The sequence below is a fragment of the Cupressus sempervirens genome, chromosome 7 (genome assembly GCF_028749045.1).
Source record: "Cupressus sempervirens isolate cs-2001-9-10 chromosome 7, ASM2874904v1, whole genome shotgun sequence".
Lineage (NCBI taxonomy): Eukaryota > Viridiplantae > Streptophyta > Pinopsida > Cupressales > Cupressaceae > Cupressus > Cupressus sempervirens.
Genome location: NC_143124.1, coordinates 220212410 through 220235019, shown reverse-complemented (window position 1 = coordinate 220235019; position 22610 = coordinate 220212410). Strand labels below are relative to the sequence as shown.

At 38.7% G+C, this 22610-nt stretch overlaps 1 protein-coding gene across 2 annotated transcripts in view; it reads right to left on the bottom strand.

Moving 5' to 3' along the window:
- Nucleotides 1-8966: 8966 nt before the first annotated feature.
- The window catches only part of LOC149546288 (uncharacterized), a 57484-nt gene continuing 43840 nt past the window's right edge, over nt 8967-22610 (bottom strand). Inside the window, exon 4 of one of the 2 annotated variants that reach the window (XM_089791134.1) lies at nt 8967-9378. In XM_089791134.1, the coding sequence (XP_089647260.1) occupies nt 9358-9378 (21 nt within the window). In that variant the 3' untranslated portion in view covers nt 8967-9357. Of the gene's footprint in view, nt 9379-11093; nt 11506-22610 lie in introns of those variants that run through there. The other variant, XM_089791135.1, reaches the window with a different exon arrangement.

The following is a 22610-nucleotide window of genomic DNA, read 5'->3' as shown; positions in this document are numbered from 1 at the left end:
CATAGCTCCATACAATTTTCATACTCTATATTTTAGAGGTCTACACCTTGTATCTTACTAATTACCATCATAAAATTAATGAAACTTAGATTATTAAAAACTAGATTTAAGTTTTTATCTTTTTTAACAGCATTTGGTGCTAGACTTAGGTTTGTTTAAAAAGTTTTTGGAGGCTTGCGAATTGTGGATGTTGTCTATTAACACGGTTTTACAAATGTGCAAGATGTTTTGTGTTAATATTTTGCAAACTTGTGAGATTGAAAGCAATATCTACTAATTCTCATATGGACATTATCTATGAGATTTATAGTTCACTCTAAAAGCTTGTGGTACAAATATTTTATTTTGTGGAGTCATTCATGTGTTTATTCCTTGCATGCTAGTGACTAGAGCTACAATTTGGTATGTGTATGTTGATGAATAGGTGTTCATGGTGGGTGGGTGATTTATTCTCCTTTACATGGGGAAACACATTGTTTGAATTGTTAAGTTTGTGACTTCAATATCTAGTTATGTGAAAGAGTGAGATGACTCATATGGGTTTCTTATTGATTGTGAAGCTTAGTATGGTTTATACTATGTAAGATTGTAGACAACATCTTTCCTCTATTTCATTGCGAGTTGTAGAATGTCATATAACCTAAATGCTCTTGGAAAAATCAATAACATTATTGGTTTTGTTATTTTCCTTTTTTTTAAATTAGTGACTCATAGATCTATGAAAATATTGTGTTTACAATCCTAAAGCTTTTTGGCCAAAAGAAATTATAGATATTTTAAATTTTATTAGTGGGATCTTATTGATCTCTTAGTAGTTTTATACATATTTAGGCAAATTAGATATAGTGTTGATGGTAGTGCTCAAGTCTTTTATTGCTTGGTGTTATATACACCTGACAATCTTGCTTCTAACCATTCATCTACTTAGCAAGTAAATGATCATAGAGCCTCTATCAACTTGAATATTAACTGTGTTTTTTAAATAGTATCGAGTTATCATTTGTATTACTCTTGAATATTGAAGGCTTAAAGTCTTGAGAAGTGGATGCATCATTTTTATCCCCTACATGAATGTAACCAAAATAATTATTTTGCAGCAAATAGTTATAGGAGCAAGAAAAATATCAATTTAATAAGATAAGATATGATATGATAAGATATCAATTTACCAAACCATGGACTACATCATGACATTACAAGCTATTATTGAGGAGGGTCGGCACCGCTCTGCGAAAATTTGTTGTTGTTTCATAGACATTCGTAAGGCCTTTGACACCATCCCGCTAGGGGCTCTTTTCCAGTAGCTTAGAGACATCAGGATTTCAAAGATCTTATTGACGGTTATTATTAGGTTATATGAGAACGTTTTGGGTAGATTCAAGACCCCTGAGGGTTTCTCAGCTCCTATCTAGAGCACTATTGGGGTGACACAGGGATGCCCTCTTTCCCCCACACTGTTTGGCATTTATGTTGATGAGCTCAAGACTTTCCTTAGAGAGGCTTTGCTCCCAAGTGATGGTTGCTACTTACACCAGGTATTGATCTGTATTCTCCTTTATGCTGACGATGTGGTCCTTTTAGCATCTTCTCTCGAGAGTCTTCAGAGGCTCCTTGATGGCCTGGGCTCCTTTTGTGACTTACGACAACTGACTGTGAACCTAAGTAAGACCCAAGTTATGGTATTCAACCGTTTGAAGAGCTCTAATGTGCACTTTTATTTTCAGGAACAAGAGATTGAGATCGCCTCTTCTTACACATATCTCAGTGTCAAGTTTTCGGCACATCACTTCAGTATGAGACCGGTCATCCAACCTAGAGTTAACAAGGGGATGTGCTCCCTAGCTATGCTAGAAAGACAACGGTTCAAACACCACTTTCAAAACATGATGTCCAAGTTGTCCCTTCTAGGCTCCTTGGTTAGGTTGACAGTGCTTTATGGTTCAATGGTTTGGGGACCATCTCTTCTTGACTCAAATTGGGCCTCTATTGAGTGTTTTTAGACCTTGCTTCTCAGACACATTATCAGATGTCATAGATTCATTCCTCATGACATTATTTTGACAGAATTTGGAGCTCATCCTTTTAGACTTAGTGCCATTTTTAATCTAGTCTGGTTTCTTCATCGTCTTCGTGGCTTTGTGAACTCAGTGGCTGGTTGTCACTAATATTCTTACTTGGCCTATTACTCCTCTGTTGTTAATTGCTACCTCGGATCCCTCCCCTAGGGGTCGATGTTGGTACGCTTGAGCAAGCTCTTTGTTGAGCTCTATTGGGATTTATATTGACCACCTCCCTCCCTTCCAATTTTCATTAGATGCTCATACCCATCTCCTCCCATCACCACAAGAGTTGAATGGGCATGTCAAGACAGATATTTATAGACAGTATATCACCATGACCTCGAATAACCTAGTTGGGGGGTTATGTTTGAGAATGGCCTTCTATGCTGAGCACTTCTTGGGTATCACTGATGGGGTTATTACATGACCTAGCTACTTATCGCGGCATGGGTGCCATGCCTTACACATCTCCCTTGGATCTTTCAAAGTCGGCTCCCACTAGTTACGGATACATACTAATCATCATATGAGCATAGAGGACCGAATCTGGCATTTATGCTCCTTGTCTGAGGCAGAGACAGAGACACATTTCATCTTCCGCTGCCCATCATACTATGAGATCAGGGAAAGGTTCTATTGCCTATTTAGAGAGTGTAATTCCCTCACAGCTTTCTTCATGTATATGGATCAAAGATGCCTGGCACTCTTCTCAGGGAGGCGATGCAGCTCCAGGACTCCACTTTGTAGCAATTGACCCCCCAAAAGGTCACAGATCAACCCCTCATCACCACCTTGTTCTTCTCCCCCTTGTCTTTGACAAGGTGGGTGAAGCGGACCTCCAACACCAACAATACCCCTGTGGCTGGCCACTCTCGATCTATGAGACCCCAGACCAAATTTAGTACTGCTACTACTCACTCCTCAGCAGCACCACTCCAGCAAGTCACAACGACAAACCAGAGGTCCTTTATGCCCAAATTCATCTCGTTCGGTGTTGGAGTTCTTTCAGCGGAAGAAGGGTCCCTAGTTCTTGCCTCCTTGTTGGTCCCTTTGTTGTTTTACTTATTTTAATCTCACTTGCTCTTTCCCAAACACCATGTCTTGTAGTCTGCTACTTCCTTGCTTGTATGCTTTCAATCCCTTAGACCCTTGGTGATCTTTTGTTGGACATTAATAGATTTATCTTTTCTATTTTATTTGTTTTGGTCTTGATCTAAGGAGCTCATTTGAACACATTTTTCAAGATACAAGAAATAGTATGTGGCTTGTGGCAATGATTGGTTATCATATCAATTTGGGTATGTTGGAGGAGATCTTATTTTGCACATTTGGCACATATGAATGTGTTTGAATGATATTCATTGAGTTGCATGTTCTCCCTTTGCTAATATAGTGTTTAATTCCTAGAGTTTGTGGTGTCTAAAAAGTAAGAGCTTTGTATAGATCTAACATTGATGTGTACATCATCATTGGCTACAATTTGGTCAATTCTTGATATTGTTCTTCATTTTATTAGAAGGATTCAAAGTTTTATTTGGAGATTGGATATTAGAGATGATGTATGTATATCATTATATGTTTACTCAACATTATGGGATAAAAGACTTGATTGGATCCTCTTCTTATAAGTAGACTTCATTAGCCTTTATTCAATTTTGGAATTGACAATACCCATATAGTGCCCTTGAATATGTATGCTCATAAAAAAGTATAATTTTGGTTATCTATACATTACGAAAGTGATGATAAGCTTCTACTTTAATTGTTAGGGATTTAGAGATGTGTAATTTACTAGATTGTCTTTTACCTGTTGATTGTAATGACTCGAGCAAAGACTATTAATATTTGACAAATTAGTTTTTTTATCAAGTGTCTTTTATATGAGCAAGGACACAAGTTTGTATGATTATTTTGGTTCTTACTGCATCTATTTTTAAAAAATAGAAGAGCATATTGAAGAACCAAGCAATATAAGGTTGGCTAGATGGGATGTTTATGGATCTACATGATGTAAAGTAGAAGAAATATATGATTGAAGTGACATCAACCGTCTAAATCAAATATATTTAAACATTATATTATTTAAAATAAGGGATTGAGTTTTTTGAACGATGATAAACTTTTAATAAGAAGATTATAATTAAGTGATAATTTTATATTCTACAACAACAAAAATCAATTCTTAACAATTATTTAAAAGTCCTTAATATCCTCAGAACTAATAACAAAGTAGATGCCCAAATGAAGTTAGTTAATAATGTCATTGCAACCTATATCAACTTAAGATAGGCAAATGTGTGGATTTCTAATGAAGGTTCTAAGAAACTTGAAATTACAATTGCCTAAGCAATTTTGTGATACCCAATAAAGAATTTTCTACATGTCTTCAAAATGAAGAAACAAAACAACAAAACTTATTGTTGTGAAATAAAGATTTCTCCATTGCAACCCCATGTTGGGAGATGATCTAAAGTTCCTTGCAATCTTATAGTGCTAATTTGTGCCTTGATATATTATGTTGTTTTTTATTAAGGAAAACAGATTTTGGAGGGTGCCTGAAACCCTTTACACAAAAGATTTTCAATGGAGCCCTAACAAAGAGACTGCGAACAAAAGAAGAAACAAGTCCCCAACCAATAAAGGGGGACAAGGCAACCCTACAAATAACACAGTGCATTTCTGCCACCAATTACAACTTAACACAGTTAAGATCCCCTACCCCTAAAAGAGTGGGATCTAAGAAGATAGTCTGAGGAATGTTGGCAATGTTTGTATTTCTTTCCTTTAACCTTGTCCAACCTTCCTCCACCCGAGAAGCCTCCTTCTCCCAAACCAAAGCCTCACCAACTGACCCAACCGAAGAAACAGGTGAGATCTCATCTGAACTATTGACCAACGGAACCCAAACCATAGAGGAAGGGGAGCCCGCTACCACCATATCCCCCAACGAATCAAGACCTGGACCAGCCAAAGCAGGGCAACTATCACCTGTTGCCGCCTAGTCCTCCAATGAATCAAGATCTGGACCAACCAAAGTTGGGCAACTATAGCCCTCAGCACCCACAGACTGGGTAACATCCTTAAGGGCAACATCTTTAAGGACTGAGTAATGTTGAACCAAAGCCCCAGACCACCAAGACAGTATTTTCTTTGATTTCCTAACGTTCACAAGGCAACACGCTGCAACATGACCAGTCCCAGAGCAAACCCTACAACGGAAAGGAATTCCTTCATAGTCTAGGGTCTAAATCCAAGAACCATTAGGGACCTCAAGTTTGATCTTCTCAGGTAATCCATGTGACATATCCACCACCACAAGGATGTGAGCGTAAGTAGAATGCAGGATATCAAAAGGTGGAACATACCCACCACCACAAGGATGCAAGCGTAAGTAGAATGCAAGATATCGACAGATTTGGAGTCCACCATTTGGCAATCACCAATGGCATCTCCCACAACTTCAAGAACCAAATCTAGCCACAGGTGAAGGGGGAGATTAGGGAGTCTAACCCAAAGAGGCATATGAGCAAAAGATTATGTTGCAGGATCGAAACACTCATACTAGGGTTTGGCCAACAGAGGGTAACGATCCCCCCAACTGAAGTGGCTGCATAAAATAGACCTCCTCTCCTCAGCATCATTGAATTTAACGATGAAGAAACCCCTGGCCGCAAGGAAAATATGGACAGATCCCGAAATCAAAGGGTTCCCAATGCTTGGAAATCCAAGTGTGAAGCACCGAAAGTGAAGGCCAAAATCTTATGTTGTTGTTATCTTAATTGTGTAGTCACTTTAAATTCATCTAAAATGATCATATTAAGCATTATGCTACATATTTTGGAATCCATTGTGTAATTTTTATTTGCATCAACGTTTTAGATCGTAAAGATTCATCTTCATACAATTCTCTTACATCTTGATGATCATTGAGTATGATCTGAAACATTGATGCAAATAAAAATCAGCACAATAGAATCCAAAATTGCTCATTAAGCATATTAAATTGGCTAATTTAAACATTAGCATCACCTAGGTCCAATGAGTGCTAAGTGTTCCATTTATTCTCATGAGAGATGGACTCCTGTGTTAATCACTACTCATCAAACATGGATAAATGAGTTTGATGCAAAAACTACAAAGTTCAATCCTGAGAGCAATATCATCATAACATATTAAGCATGTTAAATTAGCTAATTCTTAAATTGTGGTAGCCTAAGCCTTAGATCTCACTAGTTGGTATCACGAAATGAATGTAGCTTTTACTATTGGCAATCACATTAAAGATTGTTCTTTTCACCGACAACAAAAACATTAAACCCCTGAAAGCCCGTCAAAGAAGCCATGACAATCCAACTACGACTTCATATCCAACTTAATAATATTCAACTTGTGCCAAGAAAACATAAAGATAACCATGTAAAATGCCAACCGATCATATCTCTAAAAACTACACATCGCCCAAAAAAGTTGGATTACAAAATTCAGCGTGTGAAACCCTTTCCCATATTTCTACCAAACAGTAGTTTTCTTCTTACCTCAATGACTCCTCTTCCTTTCTCAATAACTCCTCTTCCTCGGGTGACGGTTGTCATCTACACCAAGTATTGATTTCCGTCCTTTTTGTTGATGATGTGGCTCTTTTAGCTTCTTCTCTTGAGGGGCTTCAAAGGCTCCTTGATAGACTTGCATCTTTTTGTGACTTGAGACAAACGATTGTGAACCTTGAGAAGACCCGTGTTATGGTCTTCAACGATCTGAAGACCTCACATCTCCATTTCCACTTCCAAGGTCAGGAAGTTGAGATTGCTTCATCTTACACATGCCTTGGGGTTAAGTTTTTTGGGCCATGTTTCAGCTTGCGACCAACCATTTAGCCTTGAATTTGTAGAGCGTTGGGTTCCCTTGCCATGCTTGAGAAACAGTGCTTTACACATCACTTCCAGGACACCTCGACTAAGTTATCCCTTCTGCATTCCTTAGTCAAACCCATAGTGCTCTATGGTACGATGGTATGGGGGCCTTCCCTTTTGGACTTGGATTGGGCCTCGATTGAGTGTATCTAGATTTTGCTCCTCTATCGAATTATCAGATGCTAGAGATCCACCCCCCACAATGTTATTTTGGCTGAGTTTGGTGCCCACCCTTTTAGACTAGCGGCCATTTTTGACCTGATATGATTCTTCCACCACCTTCATGGCTTTGCCGACTCTGCTGAAGGCTAACACAAATACCCTCACTTGTCATATTGCTCTTCAGTTGCTATTACAGACTCTGATCCTGCCTCTAGTGTCGATTGTTGGTACACTCAAGCTACTATCCTACTAAGATCAATCGAGATAGACATCAACCTTCTCCCTCCCTACCAATTTTCATTAGACGCTCTGGCTCACCTCCTCCCCTCTCGGCAGGAGCTGAACAGATATGTCAAACTTGACATCTACAAACAGTATATTATACGAACTTGGGTTGATCCTCCAAGGGGTTCACACCCGAGGATGGCATTCTATGCCAAACACTTCTTGGATATTCAAGATGGGATCATTTGGCACCCAAACTACTTAAATAGACAGTGGACCCATGCCCTAGGTATCTCTCTTGGCTCCTTCAAGGTGGGCTCTCACCAACTCTAGATTCAGATCGACCACCATATTGATAGACAAGTTCTGATTTGTAGACTTTGTACCATGTCAGAGGCAGAATTTAAGACCCATTTCATTTTTCAGATGCCCCATAAACTGCGAGATCAAAGGGAGATTTTATTGCTTGTTTAGAGCATGTAGATCCCTCTCAGACTTCCAAGTCCATAGATCCGTGTTGCCTTGCGCTTTATCTTCATGAAGCCATACAGCTTCGCGACCACACTTTGCAGCTATCTTTTCCCACGAGTCAAACCCAAGAACAGTGTATCACATCCTCCTCGCCCTCATCCCCTGCCCGAGGTATGAAGCGATCATATAGTTTCCCCGACACCGGCCACTCCAAATCAGTGAAACCTCGTAGTGTTCCTCTCCAACAATGACACTCCTCTTGCAACACTCGACACAAAACAGAGCCCTTGGTCGCCCCCAACCTCCTCATTCATTGTTGTCCTTCCCTTTGAAGAAGGATCCCTAAACCCTAATCGTGTTCAAGATTACTCTTGCTCTCTTCTTCATCTTCTATTTTAAGTTTTGTGTTTGCTCTTTTATCGACACCATTTGGTGTTCCGTTTGGTGCTATCTTCTTGGTTGTAATCTTTCAATCCCATAGACCTCTTTTTGGTCTTTTGTTGGACATTAATATCATTATCTTATCTTATCTTACTAGCTAAATAACAAATATTTTATTAACATCTCGTTACATTCAATATCATTAGGCAAATAAAACTAATGATGTCATATGATTGCTAGCTTTTTAAAGATTTAATTTAACAATTCTCTTCTACTATTTGTACTTACCCATCTAGTAATCCACGTTGTCTCTTCTATTATAAAAAGGAAATTGAAATATGATGTACACACGCATCCATGGTTCTTGGACCAAAAAAACAATCATATTTTATGTTTATTGCCTACACAAGTTGTGACTTGTAAATTGTCTACACCCTAGATCCAATGTCTTTTGGGTCTCAATTTCATGGTTTAAATCCATTCTATCACAAAATTCATGAACTTGCAATTTACAGGCTTGAATCTATTTCAAAAGGGTTGAAGTCAAGGTTTTTTTTTATAAGCATTAAACTTGCTGTAGAAAATTATCCGAAAGATTTTGAATGACACCCTCCAAATGAAGTGTATTTTCCCATTTCTTCTAAATTCTCCTCGAGCCGTAACAAATTTTACAACATGCATGATTTAGAATATTTCATTTTCTTGATTTTTATCCCCTACATGAATGTAACCAAAATAATTATTTTGCAGTAAACAGTTATAGGAGCAAGAAAATATCAATTTAATAACAGAAATCAAATAATGAAATGTATCCACTGGCAAATCACAGAGGCAACTTGAATCATGGAAGTTTGATGCGAAAATCAACCTAACTCCCTCATCACTGTTCCAACAATGCGCCTCATAAATACAAGCATGCATTTAACATCCAACAGTCTAATTTAATTGAAGCTGAATTGATAACTCATCAAGGGAAAATACCATTCCAAAAGTCAAATATTATCAATAACATATGAGAAACAAAAATGCGAAATGGCTATCCCTCAAGGACATGAAGATCTATAAAAGAAATGTATTCTAGTTTGTCATCATCACGACATTTATTTCCACTTGCTTGCCTGCACGTCCCCCTCATAAACATATGAAATTCAGTGAGATCCTTCTTGTTTCTGTAGAGAATTAAAGAAACAAAATTTAGATCCCCTCAACAGTGATCAAATAAAATATGAAGCTACACAGACTTGTACACCAATAAATGATCCTTCTAAAAAGGTAAATTTGCCCTCAAACTAGCTGTCAACAAGAAAATGTGCCCAAAGCAAGATACGTTCATCATATTTCACGAATTAAAGATCGCTAACAGTCAAAACATCACTCAACATTTTAATAACATGGGGTAGTTCAGACCCCAGTTTCCAAGATTTTGTGTTGACAGGTTATGCTCTTAATCATCTTTTCGCGTGGATTACCTTCAAGGTTAAGAGTTGAGAAATTAAAGTTCAAATTAAGAAAGCAATTGGAAATTATGCAGAGGTTCAAGTTAAAAGAGCTTTGTCCAGAAACATAAAAAGGATTTAATAAAATAATACAATTCTTCAAGACGAAGGAATTAGGCTATAAGCAGACCTGCAAGCACCAAACACCACTCTAATGAAGCTCATAAGATGCATTACTATTGACAGATAGTTACAAGAGGATTTTTTAAACACTAAGACAACCAAAGTCCAAAGAATACAGGTGTAACATATTGCTCATTATATTAGGCTGCTAACAAATTTGGGTCTAATTGATCATTCCAAACCAATGCTCATTATGTTTTGAATGTCTTAAAAACAATTCTCTCTCTGGGTTTTGAAACTTCAGAATCCTACTGCACTTTGATATCAGGGCTTGTAGAATGCAATACTCAAAAAACCTCAGCCTAACCTAGAAATAACGGCATCATACTCAATCCCATAACAATACAGCAGTCCAAGCAAGCTACACAAAAATGGCAGCACTAAATATGTTGACCAAATCAAGCATTTAGAACTCACTAATTTACTCAGACATTCATTCAACCTTGCTTCTTTCCGGATAACGTGCATAGCAGCCAAGTAAATTTCAGTACTCGAACAATATGTAAACCACCTTGTTGATGTCACTATGTTTCATTGATATCACAGCTCAGTTTTCCCATGCATATACATTTTCCTCATGCCCTTCACAATCTAGCAAGTGCATTAAAAGAAGCTTGACTGGCAGATAGCCTAACCAACAGAAATTATTTGTTATATGCTGAATTTAATTAACCAAATTCCGTCTTTACAGAAGTGTTAATATTTTGTAAACATAATATCAAATATTGATGCTTTAAAAAGATTTGGTGACATCCTTATTGATAATTAGGTTCATCGTGGCATCTTCCCTTGTATCTGGTTTTAAGCTGTCCATAATCTTTAAAATGCAAGTCATGGCTTCTCAATGAACTATAGGCTTGGTTTGGGATGACAAATAGGCGAATAATCCATGTCTGCATAAGTAAAACCCCAGTATTAACCAGGGGCAAATTTCTCTTATTCTTAACTGGCATTCAAGGAAGAAATTTGATGGCAGTAAGGGCATACCTTATATACCCATAATGTTATGTTCAGCTACAAACTTACAAAGTGAATTGCTTTGTGAAGTTTGTGTCAGATATTACTCTTACCCACAACTGGTTTAGCAGGCATGTTAATTTACACAGACTAGGTTTAGCTTTATATTTTACAAAATACTTTTATATTATAACATTATGATGTAAAGCATTTCATTGTACTATGGCTTCAATTTACCAGCCCTCAAATATGAAGTTATGGAAAATTAGCATGGAAAATAATGCAAAAAACTTAATCAAACAAGAAAATTTCAGTGAAATCTAAGCACATTCATTAGGTGCCATAATTATAGTCCAACTTGTTTCAATTTTGAGGGACCACCAATAATACACTAGCCTCCTTGGATTCAATCTCAATATTTCATGCTGCTTGAGTATGAATGAAAACATCAAGACCCATATCATTAAAGCAATGCCACAAAAACTTGTCAAACTACGTTGTTATGATGTTATTTCTTATTGAAGCAATTCTCGTGGAAGCACCATAGTGGAAGAGATTTAAAACATAGTTTCTCTATAATAAATGTCAAAGCTTCATTAAACTCAAGGACCAGACTTCGAATGTAAGAGGTGGATTTGCAATAGTTTCATCATCATCCCCACTGATGAATTTGCAAAAAATTGTGATCCATTGCATACTCAGCCATTAACGCAAAAGCACCTACAAAAGTAACTCAGTAAGTGTTAATATTCTTTAAGTGCAGCAGTAACATAGCACAACTGAAGCATTCAAGAGATATTGTGGAATATTGGAAATAAACATTATTTATGCAACACAAACATAAATGGGCAGGACCGGGGTCATTAATGTAAGGTAGTTCTAACTTCTGAATACATTGGTTGTGATCGCTTGTAACATACGAGGGAGTCATCTTACAATTTCTCTTCTATAATACAATATAGCATCTAGGAGATTTATAGCGACAAGTGACTCTACATACTTAGCTGCTACTATGCGAAGGAACAAAGGGTAAGCAGAGTTAGGTTTATCCCTGATAAGGCAGGCACAAGACAAAGTTATCTCTGTGGGTTTAACACTAACTGAATCCTGTTGTCTCCTATGCTTTAAATCCAACAATACTCTATATATCAAATTTTGAGGTACTTACCTTCAAGGTGCTAACTTACAGCACTTACAAGTTGCACCATTACCTGCAGATGAGAATTCCAATTCCCTACAGAGCAACACACGTCATACCTGGCACTCAATCCCAGTATAGCTGGATACACAAACCAATGTTATCAGTGCATGGGTACTACAGCACATCCATAAGCTCAAGCAAGGGCCGCATCACCAAGCTGCTTTTTGTGCACCCATGCATAAATTTCTCATAGAACTGGGTGCAACAACTAATACCTCAGATGCAGCTTTAGTTGGCATCAGAAATGTCCCCACTGCATTACATACAATTAACCTCTACCACCAGTAATGCCTCCTGAGGATCCTTCGGTGTAAGACCCTCTGACATACTCCCTTTATATTTTCATTGCTAATGCGACCCTGTATGGATTACCAAGACAGATTTGCCTAACCCAGAGACTTCTCAGAAGGACAGACTTTAGCCAAATTCCTTGGAGCAAGAGATGGCATACCCCTTGAGAACCATAGAGCTGGTTTTGCTATTGAACTTAGAAGTGCTGCATACTTTAAATAAGTCAAGCCTTCGAGTCACAAAAACGTAAAAATAGTAAATAGGTCTTTTAGTCAGAACTGCATTACAATGCTTTTAGAGCCTGAAAAAGTAAAAATAAAAATACAACTCAAAGGTGAAAACCTCCTTCAGGTGCTTAGACCACATGTAATGAGAGATCACCTGTGGTACCTGAGAAAACAAGATGAATTATATTGGGCACCAAATATCATTATCTTGGTACAGTTCTTGACAGGAGAGATCCACAATTATCCAGAATGACAAATCAAGTTTGCTTGGTCCTACAGACATGCCTTGGTTCAATCCTGACCGTGTTATGCATCATTTGAGCATCACACGAGGAGCTAAGCCGCTAAAACAGAAATTAAGAAAGATGCATCCACAGATTGCACTTTTGGTAAAAGTTGGGCTTCGGAGACTTTTGGTTGCAGGTTTCATAAGACCTGTTGTCTATGCCATTTGCATCCCCAACCTTGTCTTAGTTAGAAAACACATGTGCATACTTCAAAAACTTAAACAAAGTTAGCCCCATTGATGACTTTCCTTTGTTGAACATTGATATAAAGGTTACAAGAAATGCTCTCTCATAGATCAATTTTCTGGATACAATTTGTGGCAAAGGACCAACACAAAACAGCTTTTGCTGTCCTTGAAGTACGAATGACATGTCCTTTGCTCTAAAGAGTGAAAGAGCAACTTATCAAGAAGCAATGACCACTGCACTCCATAACATAATGTTGATGACCTTATGAGAAAATCATTTTCTAGAGGACACCTAGAAGTTTTCAGCAACATTTTAACAACTTGAAAAGTATGAAAGTAAGGCTAAATCCAAAGAAATGTGTCTCTGGAGTAACCTCAGGGAAGCTCTTGTGATACATTGTCTCTCACAAAGGACTTTAAGCAAACCCCACGAAAAATAAAGGATTTACTTGAAATGCCGCCTCCCAAGAATATCAGTCAACTGCAGTCTATACAGACAAGTTACAGTAAATACACAAATTCAGCCCTTTTTCATAGAAATTGGATATTCACCTTTCTAATCTATAAGTTGCCAAGGTGCAGGATACACAACCTGCAATGAGATACATTGAATTTGATATGCTTTGATTCCAAGGAGCATTGGGAACTGACACAGAACTGCTTGGGGAAACAGCAAGTACATATGATAGAGTACTCTAATGATGTGAGAGAGCTTGAATTACCTATAAAGGCACTGTAAGTCAGCTGACCTTTTTTTTCACCTTATTTTGTATTGCTTGATGGCAAGCAGATTTAATCAAGAACTTTTAATTCCTCCCTTGCATGATTTGTCTTGCAGACGTAGCATAGATGGGTGTGTTTCTAGTTAATGTTAGATGGTTGAGGCTGAAATAAAATATTAAAATGGGTACACGATCCATTAATTATGTCTGCAGTGACTTGGGAAAAGGTGGTTTAACTGTTTGGTTCCTACATTGATTGAGGTGTGGCTTTGACAGTTGTCTGTTTAGAAATTAAAATAGATTAAGGAACTAAGTGCTGAAATTGAGCAAAGGATTCTGCTCGTTTAGTAACTAACATCAATTGAGGAGAACGCTCCATCAAGTGCTGAAATAGACAAAAAGAACTGCTATATTAACCTCTGAAATTGAGGAAAGCAGTTCTTAGCTAAGAGCTGAAATTGCTTTTGATTTGTGAGTGCAAAGAGGGCATGGGTTATTAGAGGCATTTAGGAAATACTACTACGATAATAGATAATTGTCTATTATTAGTTAATGGTTATCTATTGTAAATATTTAGTTACCTTTAGTTTGCTTTCGTTTTTTAGCTTTCTCTGTTAGAATAGAATGTTTCTATTCTTTATGATCGTTTCCTTAGGAAACATCATTTTATTCTTTTGTATAAATTGACCTTTGGTCTTTGATAATAACAAACAAGCATTTAACCAATTACTTGCATAATATGGTATCAAAGGCAATACTTCAATTTTTTCGACAAAATTTATAATTTCTTCTTGATATTATTTGTTTAAATTTTTTGAAATTATTTGAGTCAATTTCTCTACAACCCACCTAGGGTTTCTGCTTTGAGAAATTTGAATGCTAAGAAACACATCTACATTTTCGGATGTGCTTTCCTCTTCTACAGTATGCGGTTTTCTCTTCTGTATGGTCTGACCAGGTCTGCAAACCACTGGCAGCATTCAAACACAGAAAAAAACCTGCGTTTTGCTCTCCAAATTTGCGATTTTCGGAGGTCCAACATTCACTGTTTCATGATGTTTTCTGGGTGTAGAAACCTGTCTCTGTGCATCATTTCCTGCAGCCTCAAATAGATGCCTCTCTCTGCCAAGAAAAGCGTCCAGTTTTTTTGCCTCCAAAACTCCATTTTTCTGCAAATCTGAGCTTTCATGGCTGCCAACTGTTTTTTTTCGAAACCCTAGTTTTTGACCTTGGAAAAAAAATTTGATCACAGATTCTTGGTGAGTTTTTCAAGAGCTCAACTGGGTTGTAAAAAAAATTTGGGTGCCTCGAGTTTCAAGCCAGTGGATCCAGAAAACAACATATTCCTTCTGGGTTTTTCAAGCTCTCTTTTGGGTCACTCTTCATTTTTTCTAAGTCTTCCATTTTGTTGCTTTGAAGAATATGCCTTCACAGATTTTCACAATTTTTCATTGAAAAATGTGCCATGGCATCTCTGAAAAACATTCTGCTCGACCACAACTCCAAATTCAATGGGCAAATTTATGGCACTTGGAAGCAACGGATCATCGCAATTTTTTAATATCGGAACACCGATCAACTTGTTCTAGGTGTTACGAAACGTCCCACTACTCCTAGTTCTAATCAAGATACATGTGATCTAAATAATCGGGAGGCAGTGATGCTTCTTAAATTATCCGTGGCTAATGATCACCTTTCTTAGATTCCATCCGACAAGACAGCTACCGAGATCTAGACACATCTCAAAAGTCTTCATGAGACTTCTAACAAAAGCAAAGCCTTCTTTCAAAAAAAACACTCTATTTTCTATTGTCATGGAAGAGCGCACCTCGTTCTAGGCACACCTGAATCGGATTCAGGAAATCCGTGATCAGTTACTTACCATCGGTCGCAAGATGGAGGAAGAGGATATTGTGGTAATCACTATTCGAAGTTTACCAAAGTCTTATGAGTATATTATCGAGACTCTCAACATCACATCTTCTAGTGTTGATTTGAAGTTCACTGATCTCTACACCCTGCTGCTTCAACAAGATCGGTGGAAACAACAATTTGGTAGTAGCTCCAGTTCCACCTCCACAGAGCAAGCCTTTGCTACAAAATCCTTTCCAAAGGATAAAGGCAAGTTTTAGCAGCCTTCTCAACAAAAGTTTTCTGCTCTAGCATCAGATGGAGCTTGAAAGAACATTCAATGCAACTACTGCCACAAGTTTGGACACATGAAGGTTGAATGTCAAAAACACTTAGTTGCACAGTCTAAGCAATTAGGTTCACAGCACAAAGCGAAATCTTCCTTTTACGCCTTCATGGCTAAAAGACCTGCAGATCATGTCATCTGCCTAGTACATTGATTCAGGTGCCTCTCGTCATTTCACTCACCGCAGGGACTGGTTTACTGACTACCAGCCTTATTTAGACTGTTCTTTTTGGTGGCGGAGAAGAGTACACAGCTGTTGGCAAAGGCAACATTCAAATTCAATCTGTTGGGAGGAATCTCATATTCCTTGATGTGTACTACGTTTCAAGGATGGAACTAAATCTACTCTCAGTCAGTTAGTTGTTGCGACATTCTCCACACTTGGCAGTCACCTTCGGTTCACATCAGTGCACCATCACTGATCATGCGACTAAGTCTACTGTTGTAGTGGGTCTTGAGGATCATGGTCTTTTCAAACTTACTAATTCTGATGATTCCCAGGACTTACTATGGCTGCTCAGCGGTATTCTATTAGCACACTTTGGCATCAGTGATATGGGCACTTAACTATGCATTATCTCTCATAGCTTGCTCGGAATGCGCTTATTCTTGGATTGCCAAAGATTCAAACTCAATAGCTTGGAGTTTGTGACACATGCTAAGTTGGGAAGCAACATCGCACACTTTTCACCAGTGGCGATTCATGGCGAGCTTCTCAGATACTTCAACTTATTCATGCCGGTATCTGTGGCCCTATGGCAACTCCTATTCTTGGGTCCAAGTATTTCCTACTGTTTGTTGATGATTTCAGTAGAAAAATGTGGGTGTATTTCCTTGAAAAGAAATCAGATGCATTACCTATATTTCAGAAGTTTAAACCTTTAGTTGAAAAGGAGTCTAGGAAATTTAGATCAAAATCAGTCACCTGAAGGTTTTTGGCTCCCCTGCTTTTGTTTGGATCCTTGATGCGTCACGCACCAAGTTGAATGCCAAGAGTCAAAAACTCATGCTTACTAGATATAGCAGTCTTCACAAAGCCTACCGCCTGATCGATGTTGAGACATCTTGTCTTATCTACAGTCCAGATGTAGTCTTTGATAAGCAACGAGGACCATTCATGTCTATTTCTCTAATTCCTGATCCAACAGACCAACCTATGACGGCTCATGATTTGGGAGTTCGCCTTCCATTAGGTCTACCTGATAAGAGGGCTCCAGTAGCTCCTGTAGCTCCAATTATACCAGTGATATTTGTACAGACACCTCCGGCTTTTCCTGTAGGATCACCTCGTTTTGTACATGCTTCACCTGAGTTTGATCTAGATTCTTCTAATGAAAAACTTGATCACCATGCATCTCCCGATACTCATGTTGGGCGTTCTCCTACCCAACCCAAGTGGTGGGCTAAGACACTTGCTGATCTTCCTGATGATGAGCTCATTGATGGGAGAACTACTCAGAAAAAGGGAAAAACTACAGATTTTGTTAACTTTGCTCTCTTGGCCAACATTCACAGTGTGTTTGAACCTCAAAACATATTTTGATGCTAAAGGAATTCCAGAGTGGGAATAGGCCATGACATTTGAGCACCAGAGCCTGCTGAAGAATAACACCTGTGTCTTTTCTGATCTTCCACCAAGAAGAAACCCATTGGCTACAAATGGGTTTACAAAATCAGATACAAATTGGATGGTACTTTGGACAAGTACAAAGCTCGTTTAGTGGTGAAGGGCTTTTCTCAACGTCAGGGCATTGATTATGAGGAGACTTTTGCTCCTAGCGCAAAGATGAGCACCATCAGATTAGTCCTAGCCATGGCAGCACAATTTGGCTGGAAAATCTATCAGATGGACATCAAGAGTGCTTTCCTGAATAGTGATCTCCATGAAGAGGTCTACATGACACAACCTCTGGGTTTCAAGGTTGCTAGTAAAGACCATCAAGTTCTCAGATTGGTGTTGATGCGAGTTTTGTATCACTTACATAACATATTAGTAATTGGATATCCGATATAAAGTTTCAAACATACAATTCCTCTCTTGAAAAGTCATTGCTCATGGGATATGAGAATAATTCCAATGTTCCTTACACTTGTGGATACTCAGTTTTATCGATGTGATTCGCTGGTAATCACGTAGGCAGCCTTACGCTATTCATTCGAGGATGACTTGGACTTTGGTGGAATGATGGTGATGGTGATGTGTTTGTGAAATATGCAGGTGGCAGATAATGTTGATGGTGGTGATGATGGAGGATGTGTCTACTGATGATGATGTTGATGGGAAAGCGATGGTGGTGGAAGGTGAATGGATGTGTTCTGATACCTGACTTACTTCTCTAACTTCCTTATCTAAACTTCGACTATCTCGCTACTCACTACTCTACTTCTACTCCTATGAATGGAAGGTTAGCAAATGGATGGGGATCAAACCTAATGATGCCTAACCAGCGGCCTCACCTTCACAGATGCAATGATTCAAAGGAAAATGCACTAGTTTACCACACAAGGCTTCCCAACTAGCCGCTAGGATGCTAGTGGTCTAGTATTGATCTCTATCAAACATCTACCAATGCTACCATACAGCTATCCATCTACTTTACTCTTGCTTAAACAACTTGAAAAGAAATTTAACTATGTGGAAGTAGAAACCATGCAATAACACCCAATGTTCTTAATCACCATGCAAGTCACACCAATGAAAAAGAGAGTTATTTTGGTATTATCTTAGCAACAATTCCTCCGACCCTTTACAAATGAGAGCAAATGGCCTTATATAGGGGCCAAAAATACAACGGATGGTGGAGATCAAAATAAGATCAACGATCCAGATTGGATACTACAAACCCTAATTAGGGTTGCCACCCCATTGGCCAATGAAAAGCTGCCACCTCATCAATGGACCAATGAAAAAAGTGCAAAAAGTGGCAACCAATGAGAAGGCACCAAAATGGTGACCAATCAAAAATAGACACTTGTCCTATTCTAGAAGAAAGAGAAATTTGCCACTTGGGCTTACATTAAATGATCTTCTAATATAACTCTTCCCTTTTCTTTCATTTTCTTAACTAAGGCAATGAAGTTAGCTAGCCTTTCGTTAACTTCTTCCATAGGAGGACAAGGTGTGTGCTTCGCCTTGAGTTCCGCTGACTAACCACGCTACTTGCTGCTTGTAGTATCCTTTCATGGTCCTTCTCATATTCCTTCACAAATCCAATAAAAGCATTGAGAGAGGAAAGGGTGCCCAAATGCCTCTTCTTGATTGCAACCTTCCCTAACTCATCCAACCTCAATCCAAAATCTGTCTCGTTGATATCCTCTTCTCTGTTATCCTCAAAATCAAGTGCCATCCCAACGTCGCTAATCATGGTTGAAATAGAAGTGTCAACGCTTGGACTGTGCCATGCAATCTCATTATGTATTTCTTCAAGTGTTCTAAATCTGGTAGTTAATGCAACAAACTAAGATTCAACTGTACTCAATCCTTTCTCATCACCCAACTTGGCCCTCTCCAAATATACTTCTGGTAGCCCAATGAATGCCTCTAGCCTAGAAATAGCCAAATCTTTGATAGGAAGGAAACCTTTCCACTCCTCTTCGAATAATCTGATCTTGTCTCTAACAGTCACTAATCACTGGAATGTCGAGATGAAGGAAGGCAAGAAATTTTGCCCATGTTGGATTGTATCATGGATCCAATCCCTGACTTCATGTAGCTGAGTTGATCTCTTCTGAATTGCTCCCGCTATCTTGAGGAAGGGTCACTAGGTGCAACCGTTAGATGGACTGGCAATCTCTCCAATATTTGTTCTTGGCCTCCAACTTTACTATTCTTTCATTTGCCTTCCTCAAACTTTCTCTGATTGATGCTATACTTTCCTGGATCTCCTCACATTCCATATCGTTTGTATTCCTTCCCAAGTTATGTTCTACTATCTCATATTCGTGGGCCGCAATCTCATCCACTGCCTTATTAACTGTTGGTATAACAATCTGAACCTTTCGGTGACCATCATTGACATTCCTAATTACCTTTGTCACCGTTTTTGCCATTTGTTTTTGGTTCTCACTATCACCTTTTTCTATTAATCCTTGGATGTCTTCAACTGTATGGGCAATTACCACCTCGCTTCTTGGCATAAGTATTTGCCTTAACCATAGTGGTGCAGTGCGTCTCCCCAAATCTGTATTCGGTTCGACTAACAAAGCATCACCAACAGCCTCGGGTGCCTGACTTGTTGCCTCAATGTCAATTGGCCCATCTTCTTCTCTACTAGTTTATGCCATATCATTTCCTTGTTGGTTTTCTAAGAGGGGAGTATTCGGCGCTTTCACTATAACCACTTGATTCTAAATCAAAGCTCACCTCTATCGCGACCCCTGTATAACTTGAATTGACCTCTTGGCTTCTAGCCTCAATTATGCTCCCTCTTGATGGCGTTGCGTGTTGTTTCTTGGTTGGAAGTTCCGAATGTTCTTTGCCCTTCTCTACCTCCAAAACATTCTTCTTGCCGTTTCTAACCATTTCCTATTGCTGGCTACTTCCTTCATTCCTCTATCCAACCGATTTTGTTCATCTCTCCCTTGGCTTCATCATCTCATAGGTGAGGGGAATCCTTTACCTTTGCAACTTCCTTAGTCTTTCATTATACCACGACTCAGTATGTAAATCTATTGCCCTTGTCACTGCTTCCAAGGAAGGATCCTGATGGTCATCCCAATCCACTAGATTCAATTTTGTTCCTTCTACTGTAGCATAATCTTCTCTCAGCACATTTCCATCATCCTCCAGTTGATCCGGAGTATCGAGGGCTCTCTGTTTGATAGCTCTCATCATGTTCACCAACACCCTTGAGAAAGCTAGCATTCTCACATGAAAGTCATCCCTGGCATTGGCCCAAAAATCTTCTATAGTGGGAAGATGCTTGAATTCATTTCCACGAGATACCTTGATAAAACCATTAGGATCAAATCCTTGCCTTGCTTTGTACCATCCTAGATGATACCATTCCAATTCCTTCTCCGCAGCTTCAAAGGAGGCCCGATTTGGGCAACTATCATTGCCAATTATGATTGAGAATGTAACGCCTGTTCTTCCTTCATTTCTCATTATTCTATCATAGTGCTCAAGTTGCCTAGCCAATTCCATTAAAACTACCTTGTCAGGAGGGTACCTTGGAAGTCTCTTGGGACAAACTGTGCTTCCTGCCACTCTAATGTATGTAAATTGCAGAAATTAGATGAACCAACTCCCATACTTCCTAATTCTTGCTTCTGCTTCCGATGAAAGTCTCTTAGCAGGTGTCCCTTGTAATACCCCTACTGTCTTCATGGTGAAGGCATCACAAAATGTCTTGTAATCCTTGTTGTTGTGCAAACGGAGCTGCAGATAGCATTCCTGTACCAAATATTGCCCCGGCCCACAACCAATTTCTCCTAAAGCCTTAAGTCCCAGATTTTTATACAATCTAACAATCAAGTAAAACAGATAGGATCCCATGTAGAATTGTCTTTGATTTTGTACCGTTCTAAGTTGCAATTATAAGTTCTCGCTTATGATCCTAGCCCAATTAAATCTTTCTTTTCCCTTTTCAATTTCATCAATGAAGAAGTACATCTAGTTTTCGAATTGCATACCTTGAGCTAGGCCCATGATCCGGCTGAGAAGAATGACGAGATCACCATATTCCGGTTTGAAATCTGCCATTGTGAACCTTGATGATCGGTTAACTCCCTTCTTTCCTTCGTGAATCCAATTCCGCTTTAGGTGCGTAAAATAGGCCTCTTGGTTATCTTCACTGCTTGTTTGCCAATGTTGGCCAACACTCTCTTCCCTTCATCAAAAATGATGGATTTACTGTTTAGATCAAATCTGGATGCACATTCCATAATCAATTTCGGACACAGCAATGTAGGAGAAAAAGTTGTTGCGTGTACAATCCCGCTTTTGTAAATCTTCTTTGCCAAGGGGGATTGTCCTTTAGTCTATCCTTCATCCGTATCATGTCCACTGTACTAATATTGGTGTCGGTTATTCACTTCATTTTTAAGAAGAAAGGTGTTTTGGGCATCATATCCTCTTTGTCTTTCTTAGTGTTTGTCCGCTTGGGATTCTTACTTGCACTAACATCCTCCATCTCGTCACCCTATTACCAGATGGTAGAGTGGTGGACCAAAAGACAAGTAGAACCAAGGGAAACAATCCTTAGACTAGAACGAAAAAAGGATGTTAGCTTAAGGACCCCTTTCAACTCTAAATGATTAAAATTCACCTTAACCAATAACCGGACAATGACTTTTCGGAATTTAGGATCAGACCTCAAGAACTTCAAATCCTTTGCAAATCAAAATTTTATCATGTAATTCACCTCCAAATAAAATACCCAACCTAAGGCCAAAATCGCATCTCCTTGCACAAATCAGAATTTGCATAAAATCGCCAACACCATGAAAAATCTGCCTTCCAATAAAAATTGCCAACAAGGAAGGGCCAAATCTGCCCAATGAAGAAATCTTAATGGAAGAGAAATCTGCCCTCAAGACAAAATCGCCCAAAATGGAGGAAAATCTGCCATGCAAGGAAAATTGCCCAACACTAAACGCTGCTCCAAGAAGAAAATTCGCCCAACAATGGAGAAATCTGCCCTCAAATAAAAATCACCCAAAAGCAAGGAGGAGAAAATGTGAAGTGAGGAAAGAAGAGGAAGGAGTTTCC